Raw genomic sequence first — 23,553 nt, 5'->3', positions numbered from 1 at the left:
TCCGTGAAGAACGGGCTGCCATTCCCCAAGAAACCTTCTAGCACCTGATTGAACATATGCCTGCGAGGGTGGAAGCTGTCATCAAGGCTAAGGGTGGGCTAACACCATACAGAATTCCAGCATTACCTATGGACGGCGCCACGAACTTGTAAGTCATTTTCAGCCAGGTGTCCTGATACTTTTGATCACATAGTGTAACTCAACTCCTTTAGTACCTTTCGGGCCTCATTTCTAATCAATTCCCTCAGAAACGCCTGATTTAATTCGACTACATTCTATTACTCTGATTTTGCTTTTATTGAAGTTCATTTCATGATCCCTTCTCAAAACACTAACCTTGTAAGTTCAACTAACACTTCCAAATCCGTTTCAGTTTCCGAGAGAATTACATCACGAACAAACCTCCAAGTTTTTATTTTCTCTTCCTGAACTTTGATTACCCCCAATCTTCTCCATGGTTTCCTTCACAGCTTCCTGAGTATAGATATTGAATAAGTCATGTATTGGCTAAAAGCCTGTCGCACTCCTTTCTCAGCCACTGTTTCCCTTTGATATCCTTTGACTCTTGTAACTGTAGACTGGTTTCTGCACAATTTGCAAATAACCTCTCTCTTTCTACATTTTATCCCTGCCACTTTAAAAATTTCAGAGACTGTAGTCCAGTTTACATCGCCAAAATCTAGGTTTGCCTTTCTTCAACCTATCTTCTAAGACAAGTCGTAGGATCAGTATTGCATCATCACATGTTCCTACATTTCTTAAGTACTCAAACTGATACTCCCAGAGGTCAGCCTTTACCAGTTTTTCCATTCCTACGTAAATAGTTCGTTTCAATACTTTGGAACCATGACTTATTACACTTACACCTGGCAACACTGCCTACTTTCGAACTGGAATTATTTCATTCTTCCTCAAGTCTGAGGGAATTTCACCTGCCTCATCTCTCTTGCTCAACAGGCGGAATAATTTTGTCATGGATGGCTTACCAAAGGATCAAAGTAATTCTGAGGGAATGTCATCTACGAGGGTAACCCCAAAAGTAAGGTCTCCTATTTTTTTAAGTACATAGACCTGTTTATTTCTACAATGGTTTACATCAGTTTACAGCTTGAACGTTTAGCTATTTTTCGACATAACCACCATTCCTGCCGATGCATTTTTGTAGACGCTGTGGCAGTTTTTGTATCCCATGTCATACCAGCTCGCCGCCATGCTGTTTAGAAAGTTATGAACCTCTTCTATCACCTCGTCGTCGGAGCTGAATCGCAGGGACCACAATTAACGCTGACAGGTACTGTGAGACTCTGAAAAACCTCAAACAGGCAATTCAGAACCGGAGCAAGGGCGTACACATGACAACGCTCGCCCAGACATCGCTTGGCAAACAGTTGCTCTCCTGCAACAGTTTCAGTGGAACGTAATCACCCACCCACCCTATAGTCCTGACTTGGCGCCCCGTGACTATCACCTGTTCCCTAAGCTAAAAGAACATTTGGCCGGAAAGCGATTCAGCTCCTACGAGGTGAAAGAAAGAGGTTCATAACTTTCTGAACAGCATGGCGGTGAGCTGGTATGACACGGGATACAAAAACTGCCACAGCGTCTACAAAAATGCATCGACAGAAACGGTGATTATGTCGAAAAATAGCTAAATGTTCAAGCTGTAAACTGATGTAAACCATTGCAGAAATAAAAAGGTTTATGTACTTGTAAAAAAATAGGAGACCTTACTTTTGGGATTACCCTCATACTACAGAGATCTTGTTCCCACGCTTACACACATTTCTGAGTTCATTCACTCTCTTCCATCACACTTAGTATCGATCCTCGACACATTGATAACTTACAACATATTTAAAAATAACTACGTTGTTGTAGTAATAGCAAAATTATATTTTACTTACCTGTTATCAGAGGCTGACATTTTAAATGGCGGAACTGCTTCGGCTGAAGAGATATCTGGTCCTACAACTTCTCCATTGCTGAAACCAGAATTTGGGGGCACTTTATCGTTCCCGCGTTTGGAGACAAAGTTCTCTGCATCAGTGCATTCAACAATTTTGTCCAATGCATTTTCTCTCACACCATTACAACTGTAATTCCGTAGGCTGTTGGCCACACTGTTTCGCTCCACATCCGGGAGGCGCAACTCTGTTGCAGGCTTTGGCCATATTGCCCTGAACAGTCTTTCTTCAGTTTCAGATTCTGGACTTTCTTGCTCACATGATTTCCCATTACCTTGGTCTCCAAGTGATGCCGCATCACTTTTGAAAAACTTGCTTTTCTTACCATACGACTTCCTGTAGCCTTTCGTGCAGCCACCAGAAAACATTCTGTTCTTAAAGGAAAGCAGAGACGGTTCACTTGATATCTCCAAATTATCTATGCTTCCAGATTGTTCAACACACTTCTGGGAAGTTTCCTCTCGCGGTGTGAGCCTTTCCGAGGTATAATGTCTGATCTCGTCGCAGGTTAACTTTCTGAGCAGAACCACTGGTTGCAAAGAGGAAGACACGGCATATGAAGAGCTCTGACAATCGTCACTACTCGTTTTATTTTCACAACCTGGTACATTTAACTCTCCTGTGCTCTCTACTGTGTTACAGTCTGCAGTGGAAGAATCACAGTCACTATTCGCTACATTCCCAAACAAATGACCGCTAACGCCAACTTCTAGTGCAGATGTTACACATTTCCTATTACTGTAAACAGAACTCTGTTGCTCACACTGTACAGCCTCCCTGGTTGGACCAGACTGATTAACAATAGCACCATTCTGAGAACGTTGCAGTTCATTTACATCCGCGAGTATTTTTTCGCATCCTTCTGACTCATCTTCAAACAAACCACGTACACAACTTCGCGTACCTCTTTCATATTCTTCTGAGCGTTCATCTGTCCTCCTGACTTTAACGATGCTGTTGTCTTTAATGGGAGAAGTCTTTCTCTTTGCACAGCCACCCGGTCCAGTTTTCCTCGAGGGCAAGGTTTCTTTCCAAATGCTGCTCCCTTCGTGTACTCCATTCACTTGGATGGGCGTTGACAGCTCGGCTCTTTTTTCATCTAGCTCCGCACTGCAGTCAGCCACTTGTTTCGAGCCACGTCTTCCACTACTGGACAACCTAGATTCACCAACTACAGTTTCCTCGGACCCACTTCCTTTCTCCTGCAAAGCGGCACCTTTCATTTCTTCATATTGTATAGTATGACCGTTCCGATCAGCTACAAAAACATTTCTTCTCTCTGCTGGTGTAGATGTAGCCAATGGATTGCTGTTCAGAGCATGAGATCCATTTCCTCTCCCCAGCAATCTGGCATCTTTCTTACCTCCAAATTTAATACGAGGTGAGCTAGGCAAATACCTCCCGTTGCATACTCCATTGACTCTCCCATTTAAACCGCTGCTGCGAGTCGGCCACTTTGGTTCAGTTACAAAAAATTTTCTCCTCTCACGGGGTTGGGATGTAGCTACGGTAGTACCACTGACAGCTGGTAACTCTGTAGATTCATTATGTAATTTATCTACCATCACAACAGGTTGTAATGAAGGCAAAGTATAACGATTTGCACTGTAGAACAGATTAGATAGTTTCAATGATGCCGCCGCTTTCATTAGCAAATTCTCTCTTCCTTTACCTATTTTGGCATCAACAGGTAGTCTGGCATTGGTGGAAGGCCGATTGGTCAAATTCTTTACATTCCCAGAACGAATTCTCTTTTCTGAGTCACTGTTACACTTCCTCCAAAAGTCTTCCTGCCACGAGTCCGTAATACATTTCCTGTTGGGTTCACCTAACTCCCGGGGGACCTCCGACCTGTCCAGTTCCTTCATCAAAATGTCTATCGTTCTCCGGGTAGGACCCTTTTTATGGCTCTCCTGGAATGGAAAAGAAAATAAATTATATGTTAAAAACTCTTGTCATTTTTAATTAACATGCAGAGTGGAAGTGGAAAATGTTGAAGTGTAAAATGGTGTGTGTGTGTGTGTGTGTGTGTGTGTGTGTGTGTGTGTGTGTGTGTGTTTTGGGTGGTCAAAGGCGACGTTATCAGTGCCTTACAAATATTAGTAAGAATTGAAGTGGTAAACAAAAGGGAAAGAATAAGCCTTACACAAATACATCCATTCTCTCCCAACCTCGTGCATGGTCATCCACACAAGCAATATAAGAAAAAATCTAAAATACACTACTGCCCATTAAAATTGCTACACCCGGAAGAAATGCAGATGTAAACGGGTATTCATTGGACAAATATATTATAGTATAACTGACATGTGATTACATTTTCACGCAATTTGGGTGCACAGATCCTGAGAAATCAGTACCCAGAAAAACAACTTCTGGCCGTAATAACGGCCTTGATACGCCTGGGCATTGAGTCAAACAGAGCTTGGATGGCGTGTACAGGTACAGCCGCCCACGCGGCTTCAACACGATACTACAGTTCATCAAGAGTAGTAACTGGCGTATTGTGACGAGCCAGTTGCTCGGCCACCACTCACCAGACGTTTTCAATTGGTGAGGAGAATGCGTTGGCCAGGGCAGCAGTCGAACATTTTCTGTATCCAGAAAGGCCCGTACAGGACCTGCAACATGCGGTCGTGCATTACACTGCTGAAATGTAGGGTTTCGCAGGAATCGAATGAAGGGTAGAGCCACGGGTCGTAACACATCTGAAATGTAACGTCCACTGTTCAAAGTGCCGTCAATGCGAACAAGAGGTGACCGAGACGTGTAACCAATGGCACACCATACCATCACGCCGGGTGATATACCAGTATGGCGATGACGAATAAACGCTCCCAGTGTACGTTCACCGCGATATCGCCAAACACGGATGCGACCATCATGATGCTGTAAGCAGAACCTGGACTCATCCGAAAAAAAGACGTTTTGCCATTCGTGCACCCAGGTTCGTCGTTGAGTACACCATCTCAGGCGCTCCTGTCTGCGATGCAGCGTCAAGGCTAACCGCAGCCGCGGTCTCCGAGCTGACAGTCCGTGCTGCTGCAAACGTCGTCGAACTGTTCGTGCAGATGGTTGTTGTCTTGCAAACGCCCCCATCTGCTGACTCAAGGATGGCCAGTAGTGTATGTACAGAAAGAGCCATACACGCTATCAGCGCACTGTTGCGAGGCTGCATCGCTTCCATCGCACGACACGTCACTGCTGTTATCTGCGCCAAAGGTGGACATGCTGGTATATACTAGTTACGTGGTCATAATGTTCTGGCTAATCAATGCCTTTCAACAACTGTCATTGCGTCGATTTAAAGGAGGAACTACAATGCGATATCCCTCTGTGGAGCAGTTTTGGAAAAAGACGTTTAGTATTTCCGGTTTTTCTGTGTCATCCTCTGTTTCAATGCCATTACAGTCACAGCGTATCTGGACAGACAGCTTTGACCAATTTACTGATTTAACACAAAACTAGGATTTTCTGTCATTAGAATTAGAATCAATCAGAAAATTTAGAAATTCTGAAGGGTCTTTTTCTCCATGTACCCACACAACGAAAGTGTCATCAACATAGCAAAATCAACATGATGGTTGCCACCTAAAGAATCGTTCCTTCATAACATAAATTTGCTGCAACTGCGCTGAGTAGGTACCCCATTGCCACATCATCAGTTCACTATAAGAATTTTTGTCCAACTGAAAGTAAGTTGGTGAGAGACCCAAATACATCCTAACTCTGCTATCACATCATTAAGTGGAACCTTACCAGACAGTGATACGACAAAACTGACTATAATTCACCCAAGGACTCAACATAACGGATATTAATTCTTTGACAAAATGACTAGAATTTCTAATGTGTCAGTTTTTTTTCCAGCAAACAACTGTAGGAGAGTGGCGATGTGTTTGGCAGTGTCATAGGTCGAACAATTAATAGCACTAACAATAAACAATAGATCTTAATCAAATGGCAATGCATTTTAGCCAAACAATATGCAATTACCAGTTTTAAAGAGCACATGGTGAAAAATTCAGAACATCTACTGAGATACGAGGATGTGAAAATCTGCAACAATATCAATAACCCGCAAAAAATTAGATATATCAGTCGTTTCGTACTACTAACTTTTTTCAATGCAGTTTCGTACACAATGCTCTACAGTATTTAACTTCCTTATTGAGGCATATAAAATATTTGTAATTGCTCCACATACACGCTGAGGAATGTTGCATTAACAATTTCAATGAAAGTGGACTGAAAATACCAGCCTCAGTCAAAAACAATATTCCTGAACATATTTAAGCCAATATATATATATATATATATATATATATATATATATATATATATATATATATATATATATATATATATATACACACAGGGTGTTTCAAAAATGACCGGTATATTTGAAACGGCAATAAAAACTAAACGAGCAGCGATAGAAATACACCGTTTGTTGCAATATGCTTTGGACAACAGTACATTTTCAGGCGGACAAACTTTCGAAATTACAGTAGTTACAATTTTCAACAACAGATGGCGCTGCATGTGATGTGAAAGATATAGAAGACAACGCAGTCTGTGGGTGCGCCATTCTGTACGTCGTCTTTCTGCTGTAAGCGTGTGCTGTTCACAACGTGCAAGTGTGCTGTAGACAACATGGTTTATTTCTTAGAACAGAGGATTTTTCTAGTGTTGGAATTCCACCGCCTAGAACACAGTGTTGTTGCAACAAGACGAAGTTTTCAACGGAGGTTTAATGTAACCAAAGGACCGAAAAGCGATACAATAAAGGATCTGTTTGAAAAATTGCAACGGACTGGGAACGTGACGGATGAACGTGCTGGAAAGGTAGGGCGACCGCGTACGGCAACCACAGAGGGCAACGCGCAGCTAGTGCAGCAGGTGATCCAACAGCGGCCTCGGGTTTCCGTTCGTCGTGTTGCAGCTGCGGTCCAAATGACGCCAACGTCCACGTATCGTCTCATGCGCCAGAGTTTACACCTCTATCCATACAAAATTCAAACGCGGCAACCCCTCAGCGCCGCTACCATTGCTGCACGAGAGACATTCGCTAACGATATAGTGCACAGGATTGATGACGGCGATATGCATGTGGGCAGCATTTGGTTTACTGACGAAGCTTATTTTTACCTGGACGGCTTCGTCAATAAACAGAACTGGCGCATATGGGGAACCGAAAAGCCCCATGTTGCAGTCCCATCGTCCCTGCATCCTCAAAAAGTACTGGTCTGGGCCGCCATTTCTTCCAAAGGAATCATTGGCCCATTTTTCAGATCCGAAACGATTACTGCATCACGCTATCTGGACATTCTTCGTGAATTTGTGGCGGTACAAACTGCCTTAGACGACACTCCGAACAGCTCGTGGTTTATGCAAGATGGTGCCCGGCCACATCGCACGGCCGACGTCTTTAATTTCCTGGATGAATATTTCGATGATCGTGTGATTGCTTTGGGCTACCCGAAACATACAGGAGGCGGCGTGGATTGGCCTCCCTATTCGCCAGACATGAACCCCTGTGACTTCTTTCTGTGGGGACACTTGAAAGACCAGGTGTACCGCCAGAATCCAGAAACAATTGAACAGCTGAAGCAGTACATCTCATCTGCATGTGAAGCCATTCCGCCAAACACGTTGTCAAAGGTTTCGGGTAATTTCATTCAGAGACTACGCCATATTATTGCTACGCATGGTGGATATGTGGAAAATATCGTACTATAGAGTTTCCCAGACCGCAGCGCCATCTGTTGTTGAAAATTGTAACTACTGTAATTTCGAAAGTTTGTCCGCCTGAAAATGTACTGTTGTCCCAAGCATATTGCAACAAACGGTGTATTTCTATCGCTGCTCGTTTAATTTTTATTGCCGTTTCAAATATACCGGTCATTTTTGAAACATCCTGTATATATATATACATACTGAGGTGACAAAAGTTAGGATATCTCCCAGTATCGTGTCAGACCTCCTTTTGCCCGATGTAGTGCAGTAACGCCATGTAGCATGAACTCAACAAGGCGTTGGAAGTACCCTGCAGAAATATTGAGCCATGCTGCCTCTATACCCGTCAATAATTGCAAACGTGTTACCGGTGCAGGATGTTGTACACCAACTGACCTCTCGATTGCGTCCCGTAAATTTTCGATGGAATTCATGTAGGAAGTCGGGGTGGAAAAATCATTCGTTCGAGTTCTCCAGTATGTTCTTCAAGCCAATAGTGAACCACTGTGGTTCGGTGGCATGGCGCGTTGTCGTCCACAAAAATTCCATCGTTCTTTGGGAACGTGGAGTCTATGAATGGCTGAAAATGATTTCCAAATAGACAAACATACCATTCCCAGTTGGACCAGAGGACTCAGTCCATTCCATGTAAACACTACCCACACAATTACAGAGCTATACCAGCTCACACAGTACCTTGTTGACAACTTTGGTCCATGGCTTCATGGGACCTCCGGCACACGAACACTTACCAGCTGAAATCGCAACTCATCCGACCAGGCCAAGGTTTTCCAGTCGTCTAGGGTCCAACCGATATGGACACGAGCCCAGGACAGGTGCTGCAATCGCGTCGGTCGTCTGCTGCCACAGCCTGTTAATGCCAAACTTCGATGCACTGTTTTAGCGGGTACATTCGTCGTACGTCCCACATTACTTTCCGCGGTTATTTCACACAGTGCTGCTTGTCTCCTAGCGTTGACAACTCCACGCGAACGCCCGTGTTCTCGGTCGTTAAGTGAAGGAAGCTGGCCACTGTGTTGTCCGTGGTGAGAGGTAATGACTGGAATTTGGTATTCTCAGCAAAATCTCGACGCTGTGGCTCTCGGAATACTGAATTCCCTAACTATTTCCGAAATTGAATGTCCATGCTTCTAGTTACAACTACCATTCGGCGTTCAAAGTCTGTTAATTACCGTCGCGCAGCAATAATCACTTGGGAAACCCTTGCACATGAATCACCTGTGTACAAACAACCACCCTGTCAATGCTCTTCTCTTTTATACCTTGTGTACGCAATACTATCGCCATTTGTATACGTGCATATTGCTATCACATGACTTTTGTCACCTCGGTGTACACGTAGTTCATTAGATTCGTGTAATATCTGGGGACTAAGTAGTTTTGAAAAAAGAGAAACTCATATTTTCAACTCTTTTAAATATACTTATATTTCAACAAAACACAATTTAAAATAAATTTTACTTTATTTTCACTGCTCGCCCAATGTTGACGCGAATTCCCTATCTTCCCTCATTCCCTCCCCTCGACAAGATTCATCCTTCCACTGGACAGCCCTTTGAGTTTGCAAGGTTTCCGTCAGTTGACTATTTAACTGCTGTGAATGGGCGTTGTTGCTGTATTATACACACCTGGCCATTAAAATTGCTACACCAAGAACAATGCAGATGATAAACGGGTATTCATTGGACAAATACATTATGCTAGAACGGACATGTGATTACATTTTCACGCAATTTGGATGCATAGATCCTGAGAAATCAGTACCCAGAACAGCCGTAATAACAGCCTCGATGCGCCTGGGCATTGAGTCAAACAGAGCTTGGATGGCGTGTACAGGTACAGCTGCCCATACAGCTTCAACACGATACCACCACTGGCGAATTTTGTGACGAGCCAGTTGCTCGGTCACCATTGACCAGACGTTTTCAATTGGTGAGAGATCTGGAGAATGTGCTGGCCAGGGCAGCAGTCGAACATTTTCTGTATCCAAAAAGGCCCATACAGGACCTGCAACATGCGGTCGTGCATTATCCTGCTGAAATGTAGGGCTTCGCTGGGATCGAATGGACGGTAGAGCTACGGGTCGTACCACATCTGAAATCTAACGTGCACTGTTCAAGTAGCGTCAATGGGGAAAAGAGGTGACCGAGACGTGTAACCAATGGCACCCCATACTATCACGGCGGGTGATACGCCAGTATGGCGATGACGATTACACGCTTCCAATGTACGTTCACCGCGATGTCGCCAAACACGGATGCGACCATCACGATGCTGTAAACAGAATTTGGATTCATCCAACAAAACGACGTTTTGCCATTCGTGCTTCCAGGTTCGTCGTTGAGTACACCATCGCAGGCGCTCCTGTCTGTGATGCAGCGTCAAGGGTAACTGCAGCCACGGTCTCCGAGCTGATAGTCCATGCTGCTGCAAACGTCGTCGAACTGTTCGTGCAGATGATTGTTGTCTTGCAAACGTCACCATCTGTTGACTCAGGGTTCGAGACGTGGCTGCACGATCCGTTACGGCCATGCGGATAAGATGCCTGTCATCTCGACTGCTAGTGATACGAGGCCGTTGGGATCCAGCACGGCGTTCCGTATTACCCTCCTGAACCCACCGATTCCATATTCTGCTAACAGTCATTGGATCACGACCAACGCGAGCAGCAATGTCGGGATACGATAAACCGCAATCGCGATAGGCTATAATCCGACCTTTATCAAAGTCGGAAACTTGATGGTACGCATTTCTCCTCCTTACACGAGGCATCACAACAACGTTTCACCAGGCAACGCCGGTCAACTGCTGTTTGTGAATGAGAAATCGGTTGGAAACTTTCCTCATGTCAGCACGTTGTAGGTGTCGTCACCGGCGCAAACCTTGTGTGAATGCTCTGAAAAACTAATCATTGGCATATCACAACATCTTCTTCCTGTCGGTTAAATTTCGCGTCTGTAGCACGTCATCTTCGTGGTGTAGCGATTTTAATGGCCAGTAGTGTAGTACGTGTTCATTCGTTCAAAACGTCAGATTCACATTGGGCTGTATGCTTTATCTGTACTGAAAGTCTTGAATGATGGTGAAACTCCGTTAGTGAAAAAGAGAGCTTTAAATAAACCACGTGAGTCGTGTGGAAAGCGGAAACTTACAGCACAGTCTGATTTGCTAAATAGCATCAACGAAGTCCAAATTCACTCCTCATGCCAAATGAGATATTATAATGACAAGCTGATAGTAGGTTGCGAAATCCTCGAGCGTGGAAAGTTATCCTAACCCAGAAAATTAATTGTGAGTAGGGCCACGCCTTTAAGACCTAAGGTGTGAGTTTTATGTGCACACAATTTAATTGGAGAACGCCAATTGTTAATGGCCCAAGCTGTTGATCGTATAGTGGGGATTTACATAAAGAATAATTAATTTGAAGGGAAAGTGTCTAACAGAAACAATATGCCATTTAAATACATTGATTTAGTTTCTAAGAAGATCAATTACCCTATTTTACGGTCTATAAGACGCACTTTTTTCTTCGAAAAATTACCTCCAAAATTCAGGTGCGTCTTAAACTCGAAATTAATATAAAGATGTCCACTGTTTGATTTAAAATTCCCGTCAGTCTTAAAAATGACCACACATTCGACGTAGAATATAAGGGTGGAGTTGGTTGACGCTACAGGTTTAGGAAACGTCACGGACACAGCATGCGAACCAAAACCAAAATATCTCAGAAAATGCTACAAGAGTATGAAGAGAAAATATTGTATTTTCATCGCTCCATTATTCAAAATCGAAAGAAAACCAGTGTGGAACTAAGCCAAATAGCGAATGCGGACGAAACTCCTCTGACATTTGAAGTGCCGAGTAACAGAACTGTTGCCATGAAAGATGCTAAAACTGTAACTATAAAAACAAGCGGACATGCAAAAATTCACTACAGTGTAGTCCTTCCATGTTGTGTCGACGGTACTAAACTTAATCCAATGATAATTTCCAAGCGAAAAACAGAGCCAAAAACCTTCTGGCGTTCACGTACATGAGAAGGGTTGAGTGGAGGAGGTTCGTAAGAAATTACGGATAACGGAGAGTGGAAAAGAAGGAAAGGTGCTTTATTGAAAAAGAATTCTCTATTTGTGCTAGATCAGTTAAATAGTAGTCATCTGAAAAATTCTGTGAAAGAGAAACTGAGACAGGGAAATACAGAGCTTGCTGTTATTCCGGGAGAACTCACTTCACAATTACAACCTCTTAATGTCTGAATAAATAAACAGTTTAACGTATATATGAGAGAGAAACAGAACAAATGGATGAGGGATGAAACCTAACAAGAATACACGCCGAATGGAACTATAAAACGACCTACAACCAAACAAGTGTGTCAGTGGATTGAGCAGTCGTGGTGTAGAGTGAGAGAAGACATTACTCTTAAATTTTCAAGAAGTGCGGCGTAAGTAACGCTCTAGATGGCAATGAAGACCATATTAGATGGAGGAGGCAACGAAGAAGAAGTAAGTTCAGATGACGATTTTCAGGGGTTTTTAAAGCCAAATTCTGTTTTACAAACTAAGAGTTTTTTTAGTCTGGCTTTGCAGTCTAATAATAATAAAAATGTTCTTTTTAAAAAAACTGCTTAAAAATTAAGGTGCGTCTAACTGTCTGTAAAAATACAGTATAGGCATACATTATGAGCAAATGTGCAATGATATACAAACATAGATTTTAGAAATCTAATTGGCTCTGAGCACTATGGGACTTCACTGCTATGGTCATCAGTCCCCTAGAACTTAGAACTACTTAAACCTAACTAATCTAAGGACATCACATACATCCATGCCCGAGGCAGGATTCGAACCTCGACCGTAGCGGTCGTGCGGTTCCAGACTGTAGCGACTAGAACCGCTCGGCCACCCCAGCCGGCGTCGTGTGGATGCCTATCAGCTGGAGATGAGAGCAGACTGCGGTCGGCTCGTCTGCTACGATGCGCTGATCTGTCTCCCACGTATACAGGTGACATGCACACGTGCGCACAGCTTCATGTTCATAGTACCTCGTGATCAGTGTTGGTTTCATTTGCGTACGAAAATCTCTGTGCCAACTCTACCGTGTCTTCCAAAAAAAAATCTTTTATGTCCAAATACTACCGGGTCTCCCGAAGAAGTCCTACATGCGAACACTTGCGTGTCTTACGTCAACCGCGTAGTCTCAGGCGCCTTGTCACGGTTCACGCGGCTTCCCTCGTGGGAGGTTCGAGTCCTTCCACGTCCTTAGCGTAAGTCGGTTTAAGTTAGATTTAGTACTGTGTAAGACTAGGGATCGATGACCTCCGCAGTTTGATTCCATAGGAACTTACCACCACCACCATCTTCCGAAGCAGTCCGAACTTTTTGGTATATTCTAAAGTCAAGCTATCCTTTCCCTGAATCGTTCCTGCTCGCCAATAGAGAAATATGCAGAAAACAGCGGTCCAATAACGAGGCTTTTCCTACATATGGAATCCTGCTAAAAATAAAACGTTACTATCTGATGTCAATTGTGTAAGTACCTATAAGGTCTATCTGTATAGACAAAGGACATGTATTAATTCTTACGGGCGCCAGATGAATGCGCCAAAGATATATTAATTCATATTAAGCCGTATTAATATAACCTAAGATGGCGACGGAAGAATTAAAAACGATACACCTTCAGATTTTTTTAACAAGACATCTTGTTTTAATGTTTGTAACGTAGCTCTTCTGTTCTTGTCCGCAGTGGTGTATGTGTGTAACAAATAAGGAGTGCATACGAGGTGTGGCTAGAAAAAAACCGGACTAGTACTGGTGAAACAATAAAACGGATGCAATAAGGCTGAAAGTCGCGTGGCCTGTCACGTGACTCTCGCTCCGCCTACTACTCGAGTTTCATCTGCCTCCTGCACTCAGTCTGCCCGTGGCGTCTGTTTTAAGTAGTTGACGTTTTGTCTGTGCGTCGGAAAATGTTGAGTGTACAGAAAGAACAGCGTGTTAACATCAAATTTTGTTTCAAACTAGGAAAATCTGCAAGTGAAACGTTTGTAATGTTACAACAAGTGTACGGCGATGATTGTTTATCGCGAACACAAGTGTTTGAGTGGTTTAAACGATTTAAAGATGGCCGCGAAGACACCAGTGATGACACTCGCACTGGCAGACCATTGTCAGCAAAAACCGATGCAAACATTGAAAAAATCGGTAAACTTGTTCGACAAGATCGCCGTTTAACAATCAGAGCAGTGTCTGAGTTAACAGGAGTTGACAAGGAAAGTGTTAGGCAGATTCTTCATGAAAGTTTCAACATGAACAAAGTGTGTTCAAAAATGGTTCCAAAGTGTCTCACAATTGAACAGAAGGAACGCCGAAGAATGATTTGTTCTGACATCCTGGAAAACATTGAAAGTGATCCCACCTTCTTACAAGATGTTATTACTTGCGATGAATCGTGGTTTTTTACTTACGATCCCGAAACTAAACGCCAATCGATGCATTGGAAAACTCCTGGTTCGCCACGACAAAAAAAAGCACGAATGTCAAAATCGAAATTCAAGGCAATGATGATTGTCTTTTATGACATCAAAGGGATTGTGCACATTGATTGGGTACCAGAGGGACAAACAGTGAATCAGCATTACTACATTAGCGTCCTGGCTACCCTACGTGAGCGAGTACGGAGAAAACGGAACGATTTGTGGAGAAAAAAGTCATGGATCCTTCACCAAGACAATGCCCCAGCTCACAGTGCGTTGTCAGTGAAGACGTTTTTGGCAAAACACAACATTCCCATCTTAGATCATCCACCCTACTCACCTGATTTGGCCCCCTGTGACTTTTTTCTTTTCCCTAAAGTCAAGTCAGCTTTGAAAGGAACTAGATTTGAGACTGTTGAAGCAGTAAAAGAAAAAGCGACGGAAGTAATGTATGGACTTACCGAAAATGATCTGCAGCATTGCTATGAACAGTGGAAAATTCGTATGGAGCGGTGTAGAGACCGAGGAGGAGAGTACATTGAAGGAGATAACATGAAATTGTAAATAATTGTAAATAAATGTTTTTCCCAGCATCAGTCCGGTTTTTTTCTAGCCGCACCTCGTAGTTCGTGGAAGAAACGTATTTTATTTCTATGAGCTTCAAGTATACCTGTTTCACTCTACGGGCATCATGAACCATTGCAGCAAATCTTCGGATGCATGGGAATAATTTTCAAAAGGTCGATCGCCGCATCGTCGTCAGCATTGTCTTGCTACGATAGAGAAGAGGTAATCATCATTTATACGAAAATAAGTTTCAAAACTGTTTCTAGTCCACGTTGCAGAAGACTGAGAGCAGTACCTATCGTCCTGTCCTGTGTGGTGTCTATATATAAGAAAAAACTGTACCAATCGATAGGTGCAGCTTATTATGACACCATTCACACCAATCACACCAAAAAATTTCCTCCTACTATTAAAAAACAGCTGCACCTGCCTGTTCTCTCGCCAAAGAACCTTTTTTTACCGCATTCCCTGTCCGACCCACCTCACATCGAACGCGCTGTGCCTTCTCACGCACACAAAAAATCACCAGCACACAAGAGAGCCTAGCACCACATTACATGAAAAAGGAAATACGGTTATTAAAGCTCATAATCTACAGTTATAGTTTCTCAGGTATATGTGAATAAGGACGTTCCTTGTGGAATTCGGTACGATATCATCCTCTACCTACAGAAATAATCTTGATTTCAATTACAATGGCATGCAAATTTGCCTGCTGATTTCAAATTTAACTCTGAAGAAGGGCTGCCAAGTCTGTCTCTTAGATCATTGAATGACTATATTTTCAATTTCAAAGATCACTGCGTTTGAATTCTATCTTTTGAACATCACACGTGCCCTGAATCAACAGGATGATGGTCTCTAAGCAGTCTGATAATAACCCGAAAAAAATACTTCATGTACGAACTTGCTCCCTTTCCATTGCCACTTTATGAGAGGAGGGCATTCGCAAAGAGAAAATCTGCATTTTACTCTGCCTTCACGCCCTTATCGAGTGACATAGCAGTTGAAAAGAGCAAAGCCGATGTAGCAGATAGTGCCTTGCTCCTGAGCGAATACTTTGTGCTATTTTTAAAAGGTTTGTGACCTACGTACAGCGGCGACATAGTCAAAACGTGGCAGTCTTCGATGAGCGCTCCACAGAAGGAAATAAAAGGAGCACAAAAAGCACCGGAAAGGCTACTCGCTCCAGGCTACGGTCTCCTGCAGAACTTCAGGGTCAAGAAATCGTTCACACAGCAAAACCGTACATACATACTGTCATTTGACCATCAACAACTCCCGTATGCATGACACACTAATAAGCACCCCTAGTGTGGAGAAATAACTGAAAGATCTGAAAAAAAAATCACCAGGTCCGGATGGAATCCCAATCCGGTTTTACAATGTATACTGTACGACATTGGCCCCTTACCCTAGTCTGCATTTATCGTGAATCTCTCGCCCAGCACAAACTCCCAAGCGACTGGAAAAAAATCACAGGTGGCACCAGTATACATGAAGGGTAAGAGAACAGATCCAGAAAATTAAAGGCCAATATCCCTAACTTCGGTTTGCAGCAGAATCCTTGAACATATTGTCAGTCCGAATATAATAAATTTTCTTGAGACTGAGAAGCTCATGTGCACGAATCAGCATGGTTTTAGAAAGCATCGCTCTGGCGAAACTCAGCTTCCCCTTTTCTCACTTACTACGTACAATGGAGGAAAGACAATTGGCTGATTCCACACTTCTAGATTTCCGGAAAGCATATGACACGAAGCCCCATTGCAGGCTGTTAACAAAGGTAGAAGCGTACGGAATAATTTCGCAGATATGAGTGTGACTCGTCGATTTCTTAAATAACAAAACCCAGTATGTTGTTCTCGACGGCCGAAAGTGTTAATCAGAGGCAAGGGTATCGTCAGGGGTGCCCGAGGGAAGTGTGACAGGACCACTGTCGTTCTCTATACACATAAATGATCTGGCGGACCGGATGGGCAGCAATGTGCGGTTGTTTGCTGGTGATGTGTTGTGCCGTGAGGTGTCCAAGTTGAGTGACTGTAGGAAGACACAAGGCGACTTAGACAAAATTACCAATTGGAGTAGTGAATGGCAGCTAGCACTAAATGTGGAAAAAATAAGTTAATGCGGATGAGTAGGAAGAGCAGACCTGTAATGATCGGGTACAGTGTTGCTAGTGTCCTGCTAGACACGGCCAAGTCGGTTAAATAGCTGGCAGTAACGTTGCAAGGCGATATAGGGTGGAACAAGCATGTGAGAACTGTGATAGGGAAGGCGGATGCTGGACTTCGGTTTATTGGGAGAATTTTAGGAAAGAGTGGTTCACCTGTAAAGGAAATCGCATATGGGATGCTGGTGCGACCTATTGTTTACTGCTCGAGCGTTTGGGATCCGTACCAAGCCGGAGTGAAGGAAGTCATCGAAGCAATCAGAGGCTGCCTGCTAGATTTGTTAGCGGTAGGTTTCAACAACATGTAAGTGTTACGCAGATGCTTCGGTAACTCAAATGGCAATCCCTAGATAAAAGGTGACGTTCTTTTCGAGAAACACTATTGACAAAATTTAGAGAACTGGTATTTGAAGCTGACTGCCGAACGATTCTACAGCCGCCAACATACACTGCATATAAGGACTACCAAAATAAGGTACGAGAAATTAGGAGTCTTACGGAGGCATATAGACAGTCGTTTTTCCCTCACTTTATTTCCGAGTGGAACAGGGAAGGAATTGAGAAGTACTGGTACAGGTACCCTCCGCCACGCGCAGTAAGGTGGCTTGCGGAATATCGATGTAGAAATTAAAGTTCTCTTTGATTTTACCATGTTTTCACAGATGCCAAAGGATAAACTGTTACCGAATGAAAACAAAAAAAGTAGGCAACAGAAGATGCACATGTGTTAATTGTGGCTGGCCGGTGTGGCCGTGCGGTTCTAGGCGCTTCAGTCTGGAACCGTGTGACCGCTACGGTCGCAGGTTCGAATCCTGCCTCGGGCATGGATGTGTGTGATGTACTTAGGTTAGGTAGGTTTAAGTAGTTCTAAGTTCTAGGCGACTGATGACCACAGATCTTAAGTCCCATAGTGCTCAGAGCCATTTGATTTTTTTTTTTTTTGTTAATTGTCTAAACAGTCATTTCATTGTCTTCCGAACATGATTCTACGGTTGTTATTCGAGAAGAATTGATCTTTCCGTTTTGGTAATGGCTTTAGCGCAACATAATGTGTTGTTCTGCATATATGGAAGAGGTAACATAGAAATTGTGCTGTATCCGACAACATCCTTCAGATATACAGGGTGTTTCAAAAATGACCGGTATATTTGAAACGGCAATAAAAACTAAACGAGCAGCGATAGAAATACACCGTTTGTTGCAATATGCTTGGGACAACAGTACATTTTCAGGCGGACAAACTTTCGAAATTACAGTAGTTACAATTTTCAACAACAGATGGCGCTGCAAGTGATGTGAAAGATATAGAAGACAACTCAGTCTGTGGGTGCACCATTCTGTACGTCGTCTTTCTGCTGTAAGCGTGTGCTGTTCACAACGTGCAAGTGTGCTGTGGACAACATAGTTTATTCATTAGAACAGAGGATTTTTCTGGTGTTGGAATTCCACCGCCTAGAACACAGTGTTGTTGCAACAAGACGAAGTTTTCAACGGAGGTTTAATGAAACCAAAGGACCGAAAAGTTATACAATAAAGGATCTGTTTCAAAAATTTCAACGGACTGGGAACGTGACGGATGAACGTGCTGGAAAGGTAGGGCGACCGCGTACGGCAACCACAGAGGGCAAAGTGCAGCTAGTGCAGCAGGTGATCCAACAGCGGCCTCGGGTTTCCGTTCGCCGTGTTGCAGCTGCGGTCCAAATGACGCCAACGTCCACGTATCGTCTCATGCGCCAGAGTTTACACCTCTATCCATACAAAACTCAAACGCGGAAACCCCTCAGCGCCGCTACCATTGCTGCACGCGAGACATTTGCTAACGATATAGTGTACAGGATTGATGACGACGATATGCATGTGGGCAGCATTTGGTTTACTGACGAAGCTTATTTTTACCTGGACGGCTTCGTCAATAAACAGAACTGGCGCATATGGGGAACCGAAATGCCCCATGTTGCAGTCCCATCGTCCCTGCATCCTCAAAAAGTACTGGTCTGGGCCGCCATTTCTTCCAAAGGAATCATTGGCCCATTTTTCAGATCCGAAACGATTACTGCATCACGCTGTCTGGACATTCTTCGTGAATTTGTGGCGGTACAAACTGCCTTAGACGATACTGCGAACACCTTGTGGTTTATGCAAGATGGTGCCCGGCCACATCGCACGGCCGACGTCTTTAATTTCCTGAATGAATATTTCGATGATCGTGTGATTGCTTTGGGCTATCCGAAACATACAGGAGGCGGCGTGGATTGGCCTCCCTATTCGCCAGACATGAACCCCTGTGACTTCTTTCTGTGGGGACACTTGAAAGACCAGGTGTACCGCCAGAATCCAGAAACAACTGAACAGCTGAAGCAGTTCATCTCATCTGCATGTGAAGCCATTCCGCCAGACACGTTGTCAAAGGTTTCGGGTAATTTCATTCAGAGACTACGCCATATTATTGCTACGCATGGTGGATATGTGGAAAATATCGTACTATAGAGTTTCCCAGACCGCAGCGCCATCTGTTGTTAAAAATTGTAACTACTGTAATTTCGAAAGTTTGTCTGCCTGAAAATGTACTGTTGTCCCAAGCATATTGCAACAAACGGTGTATTTCTATCGCTGCTCGTTTAGTTTTTATTGCCGTTTCAAATATACCGGTCATTTTTGAAACACCCTGTAAGTATATTGTGAAGCATTGTATTTCTCCATGTGATAAGTGGATGCGATACCACCTGCAGTCTAGAGAGGGGGAAATTAAATTTTTCACGACAATTGAGAGTGATGCTTCCCACACTAAAAGTGTTTTTATTTTAAAAGGTCCACCTGCAGGAAAAGAGAAGATCGTGGGAGCAACTAAAAATTTCCTTGTGGCACTTTATGGAGGTGTCTCGAACACTTCTATAGATGAATTATTTTCGCTTTTATGAAGCTGATACAAATACTAGATCAATTTGGCACGCCTACAGCCAACAAGGGATGCCGATCAATATCACGCATATAGAACTTACCTCCAAGTCCACAAGTGGATGGAGTATGAAAAAGACGCTGTCAAGTTATATTGGAAGAGAGACAGTTGTGGTCTAACTCTGTCAATGAATAAAGAATCAGTTACGCAGGCATTGCTGAAAAGGATTCCACGTCAGTGCAAAAATACTAGTGGCAACAAATGTAACTGCAAAAACCAAGGACTCTGAGCCTCCATTGTATGTGTTCAATGTGGATTTGAATCATACAGTAATGCAACAGAGATTGCATTCAACATGGAACCAGACGAGTTCAGTGATGAATTGTACACATCAACCACATCTGAGCCAAAACAATAGAAAATTATGAATTTTTAACTGAAAATTCTGTATACATCATTAAAATAAAATTTACGACCTATTTTTAAACTGCATTTTGTTGAACTATTAATATTTTTCTTTTTCAAAAATACTTATTCCCAGAAATTGCATGAATCTCATGAACTACATGTATAAATTGTATATATAATGGTTTAAAGAAGATATTACCATCAGAAATTCCGGGTTTGACTCGGGACAGTATTTTCAGTTTGGAGTACACTTTCACTAAAATTGTTACTGCAACATTTCTCGGCGTGTATATGGAGTAATCACAAATATTTTGTATGAATCTTGATGAAAATTAAATCCTCTGCAACACTGGTTGTTGGACATTGTGCACTAAAAATAATTATGGCGAAACTACTGACATATCTAAATTTTTGCAATTTCTTCATATTTTTGCAGATTATCAGTAGCAGTTCCCTATTTCCGAACATGTTATATATGAAACTTTCAGGAAATTTAACGCTCTTTCAAACTCATGATGGCACATTTTTGTCTAAAGTGTACTGAGGAAAAACTAAAATGCCATTCCTTAGCGGTTTTTTCAAGATGGTGGACAAATGCACTATGGCGAAGAAGGTCTAAAACTTGAATTTTTCGGGAAAAGGGTAGTACACACAACATCCCTGAAAATCAAAATTACTCCAACTTTTAAAATGAAAGATGCTATCTCTACTGGGTTAGTAGTGCAATGGCAGAAGAAGTAGTGACTGAGACAGACTCAGGGCAACAGTGTAGCAAGGAGTGGGGACGAGTCCTTCCAGAAAGATTATAATATGAGAAGATCACAGAATAGTACGACTGACAGTTATGAATATACTGATTTGTCACCCGTAGATAGGGACAGGAAAATTTTATTTTATGGATAGAGTCATTGCTATTGGTGCCAAATTAGCTGCTACTTAGGCCAAATTAGCTACTACTTATGTCAAATTAGCTGCTACTTATGTCAAATTAGTTGCTATTTTTGCCAAATACATTGTTATTTTTTGCCAAATTCGGTGTCTTTTTTGCTAAAATCTGTGAAGTTTCTTGTCAAATTTAGTGCATAGTTTTGGTATTTTCGTGTCATCCAAAATTTGGTGCTTCTTTTACCGATATCGTCGTTATTCTGTTGCAATATTCAGTGCTTTTGCCAAATTCGATGTTTTTGCCAAATTAGGAGCTATTTTTTTGCCAAATTCATTGTTATGTCACATTAGGTATGTACGTTTTACCAGTTTGGTGTTATTTTCTGACAAAACTCAATATTTTTGAGGAATTCGGTGCTACTTTTAGCGGAATTTGGTGTTTGATACCAAATTCGGTATTATCGTTCCTGCCTCACTGCTAACAACTACTGTTTTCCCAAAAACAAAATATGTACAATAGTTTACACTGAGGTGACAAAAGTGACGGGATAGTGATATGCATGTATACTGTTGTGTACATAGTTCCGCGTAGTCAGCGCGTACACAACTTTCCCACTAGAGCACGCCTCGCTAAGCACAACAGCGCAGGTGTAGCGTTCGTCCGTCTCCGCACTACGAGATGGCGCTGTCTTAGAGACGGACCAAATTCTGCTTCCGCCGATCCGCGTATTAATATGTAACGCAGCCAATGAGATTGCTGCTAACGTAGAACCTTTTCTCCTCGCGGATCACACTCGCGCAGTGATACCTGAACGCTCGAGGTATTATAACGAGTGTACAGACCTCCGATTAGTCATTCTGCATTAGTCTATAGTCAAGTTTCAGTCTGCGTCTAATAAGATTACCATATTCCTGTACATAGCCATGAAGAGAAATGTATAGACACTTTGTCAAGTATCAGAGATATGTGAGAATAAGATTAACGTACCAAGACTAAAGGAACTTCAGACTGTCTATTGTAAAGAGCATCCAGAATCCAGTTACGTAATTTTTATGCTTTTTATTATTTTAATAAATGTGTGTGAAAATTAATCAAGTTCTGTTTAAAGTTGGTCACTGTCAATCTGCTAATCTAAGCGTGCAAGTGGCATTTCTATCGTCTGACCTAACGGCAGAAGATAAACACGCCACGATAAGACCACGAGACATATTGCTGACACTCGCCTACTTCGTTAGAGCGACAAGTCAAATAATCTGATGGTGTGTGTACCGAAGTTCTTACAGTACGCACACCACATGTACAGATGGCGGTAGTATCGCATACTCAAGGTATAAATAAGCAGTGCATTGGCGGAGCTGTCTTTTGCACTCTGGTGATTCATGTGAAAAGGTGCGCGACGTTATTATGGCCGCACAACAGTAGTTAACAGACTCTGAACACGAAATTATACACTCCTGGAAATGGAAAAAAGAACACATTGACACCGGTGTGTCAGACCCACCATACTTGCTCTGGACACTGCGAGAGGGCTGTACAAGCAATGATCACACGCACGGCACAGCGGACACACCAGGAACCGCGGTGTTGGCCGTCGAATGGAGCTAGCTGCGCAGCATTTGTGCACCGCCGCCGTCAGTGTCAGCCAGTTTGCCGTGGCATGCGGAGCTCCATCGCAGTCTTTAACACTGGTAGCATGCCGCGACAGCGTGGACGTGAACCGTATGTGCAGTTGACGGACTTTGAGCGTGGGCGTATAGTGGGCATGCGGGAGGCCGGGTGGACGTACCGCCGAATTGCTCAACACGTGGGGCGTGAGGTCTCCACAGTACATCGATGTTGTCGCCAGTGGTCGGCGGAAGGTGCACGTGCCCGTCGACCTGGGACCGGACCGCAGCGACGCACGGATGCACGCCAAGACCGTAGGATCCTACGCAGTGCCGTAGGGGACCGCACCGCCACTTCCCAGCAAATTAGGGACACTGTTGCTCCTGGGGTATCGGCGAGGACCATTCGCAACCGTCTCCATGAAGCTGGGCTACGGTCCCGCACACCGTTAGGCCGTCTTCCGCTCACGCCCCAACATCGTGCAGCCCGCCTCCAGTGGTGTCACGACAGGCGTGAATGGAGGGACGAATGGAGACGTGTCGTCTTCAGCGATGAGAGTCGCTTCTGCCTTGGTGCCAATGATGGTCGTATGCGTGTTTGGCGCCGTGCAGGTGAGCGCCACAATCAGGACTGCATACGACCGAGGCACACTGGGCCAACACCCGGCATCATGGTGTGGGGAGCGATCTCCTACACTGGCCGTACACCACTGGTGATCGTCGAGGGGACACTGAATAGTGCACGGTACATCCAAACCGTCATCGAACCCATCGTTCTACCATTCCTAGACCGGCAAGGGAACTTGCTGTTCCAACA

At 43.4% G+C, this 23,553-nt stretch overlaps 1 protein-coding gene across 1 annotated transcript in view; it reads right to left on the bottom strand.

Annotated features, from left to right (window-relative positions):
- LOC124719082 (ubiquitin carboxyl-terminal hydrolase 29-like) overlaps positions 1 to 23,553 on the bottom strand; it is a 433,479-nt gene that overhangs the window by 196,730 nt on the left and 213,196 nt on the right. Inside the window, exon 4 of the mRNA XM_047244762.1 lies at positions 1,905 to 3,877. Coding sequence (XP_047100718.1) covers positions 1,905 to 3,877 — 1,973 coding nt within the window. The remainder of the gene's footprint in view (positions 1 to 1,904; positions 3,878 to 23,553) is intronic.

This window comes from Schistocerca piceifrons, chromosome 10 (genome assembly GCF_021461385.2).
Source record: "Schistocerca piceifrons isolate TAMUIC-IGC-003096 chromosome 10, iqSchPice1.1, whole genome shotgun sequence".
Classification (NCBI taxonomy): domain Eukaryota; kingdom Metazoa; phylum Arthropoda; class Insecta; order Orthoptera; family Acrididae; genus Schistocerca; species Schistocerca piceifrons.
The sequence above is the reverse complement of the archived record's forward strand: the minus strand, read 5'-3'. Positions and strand labels throughout refer to the sequence as shown.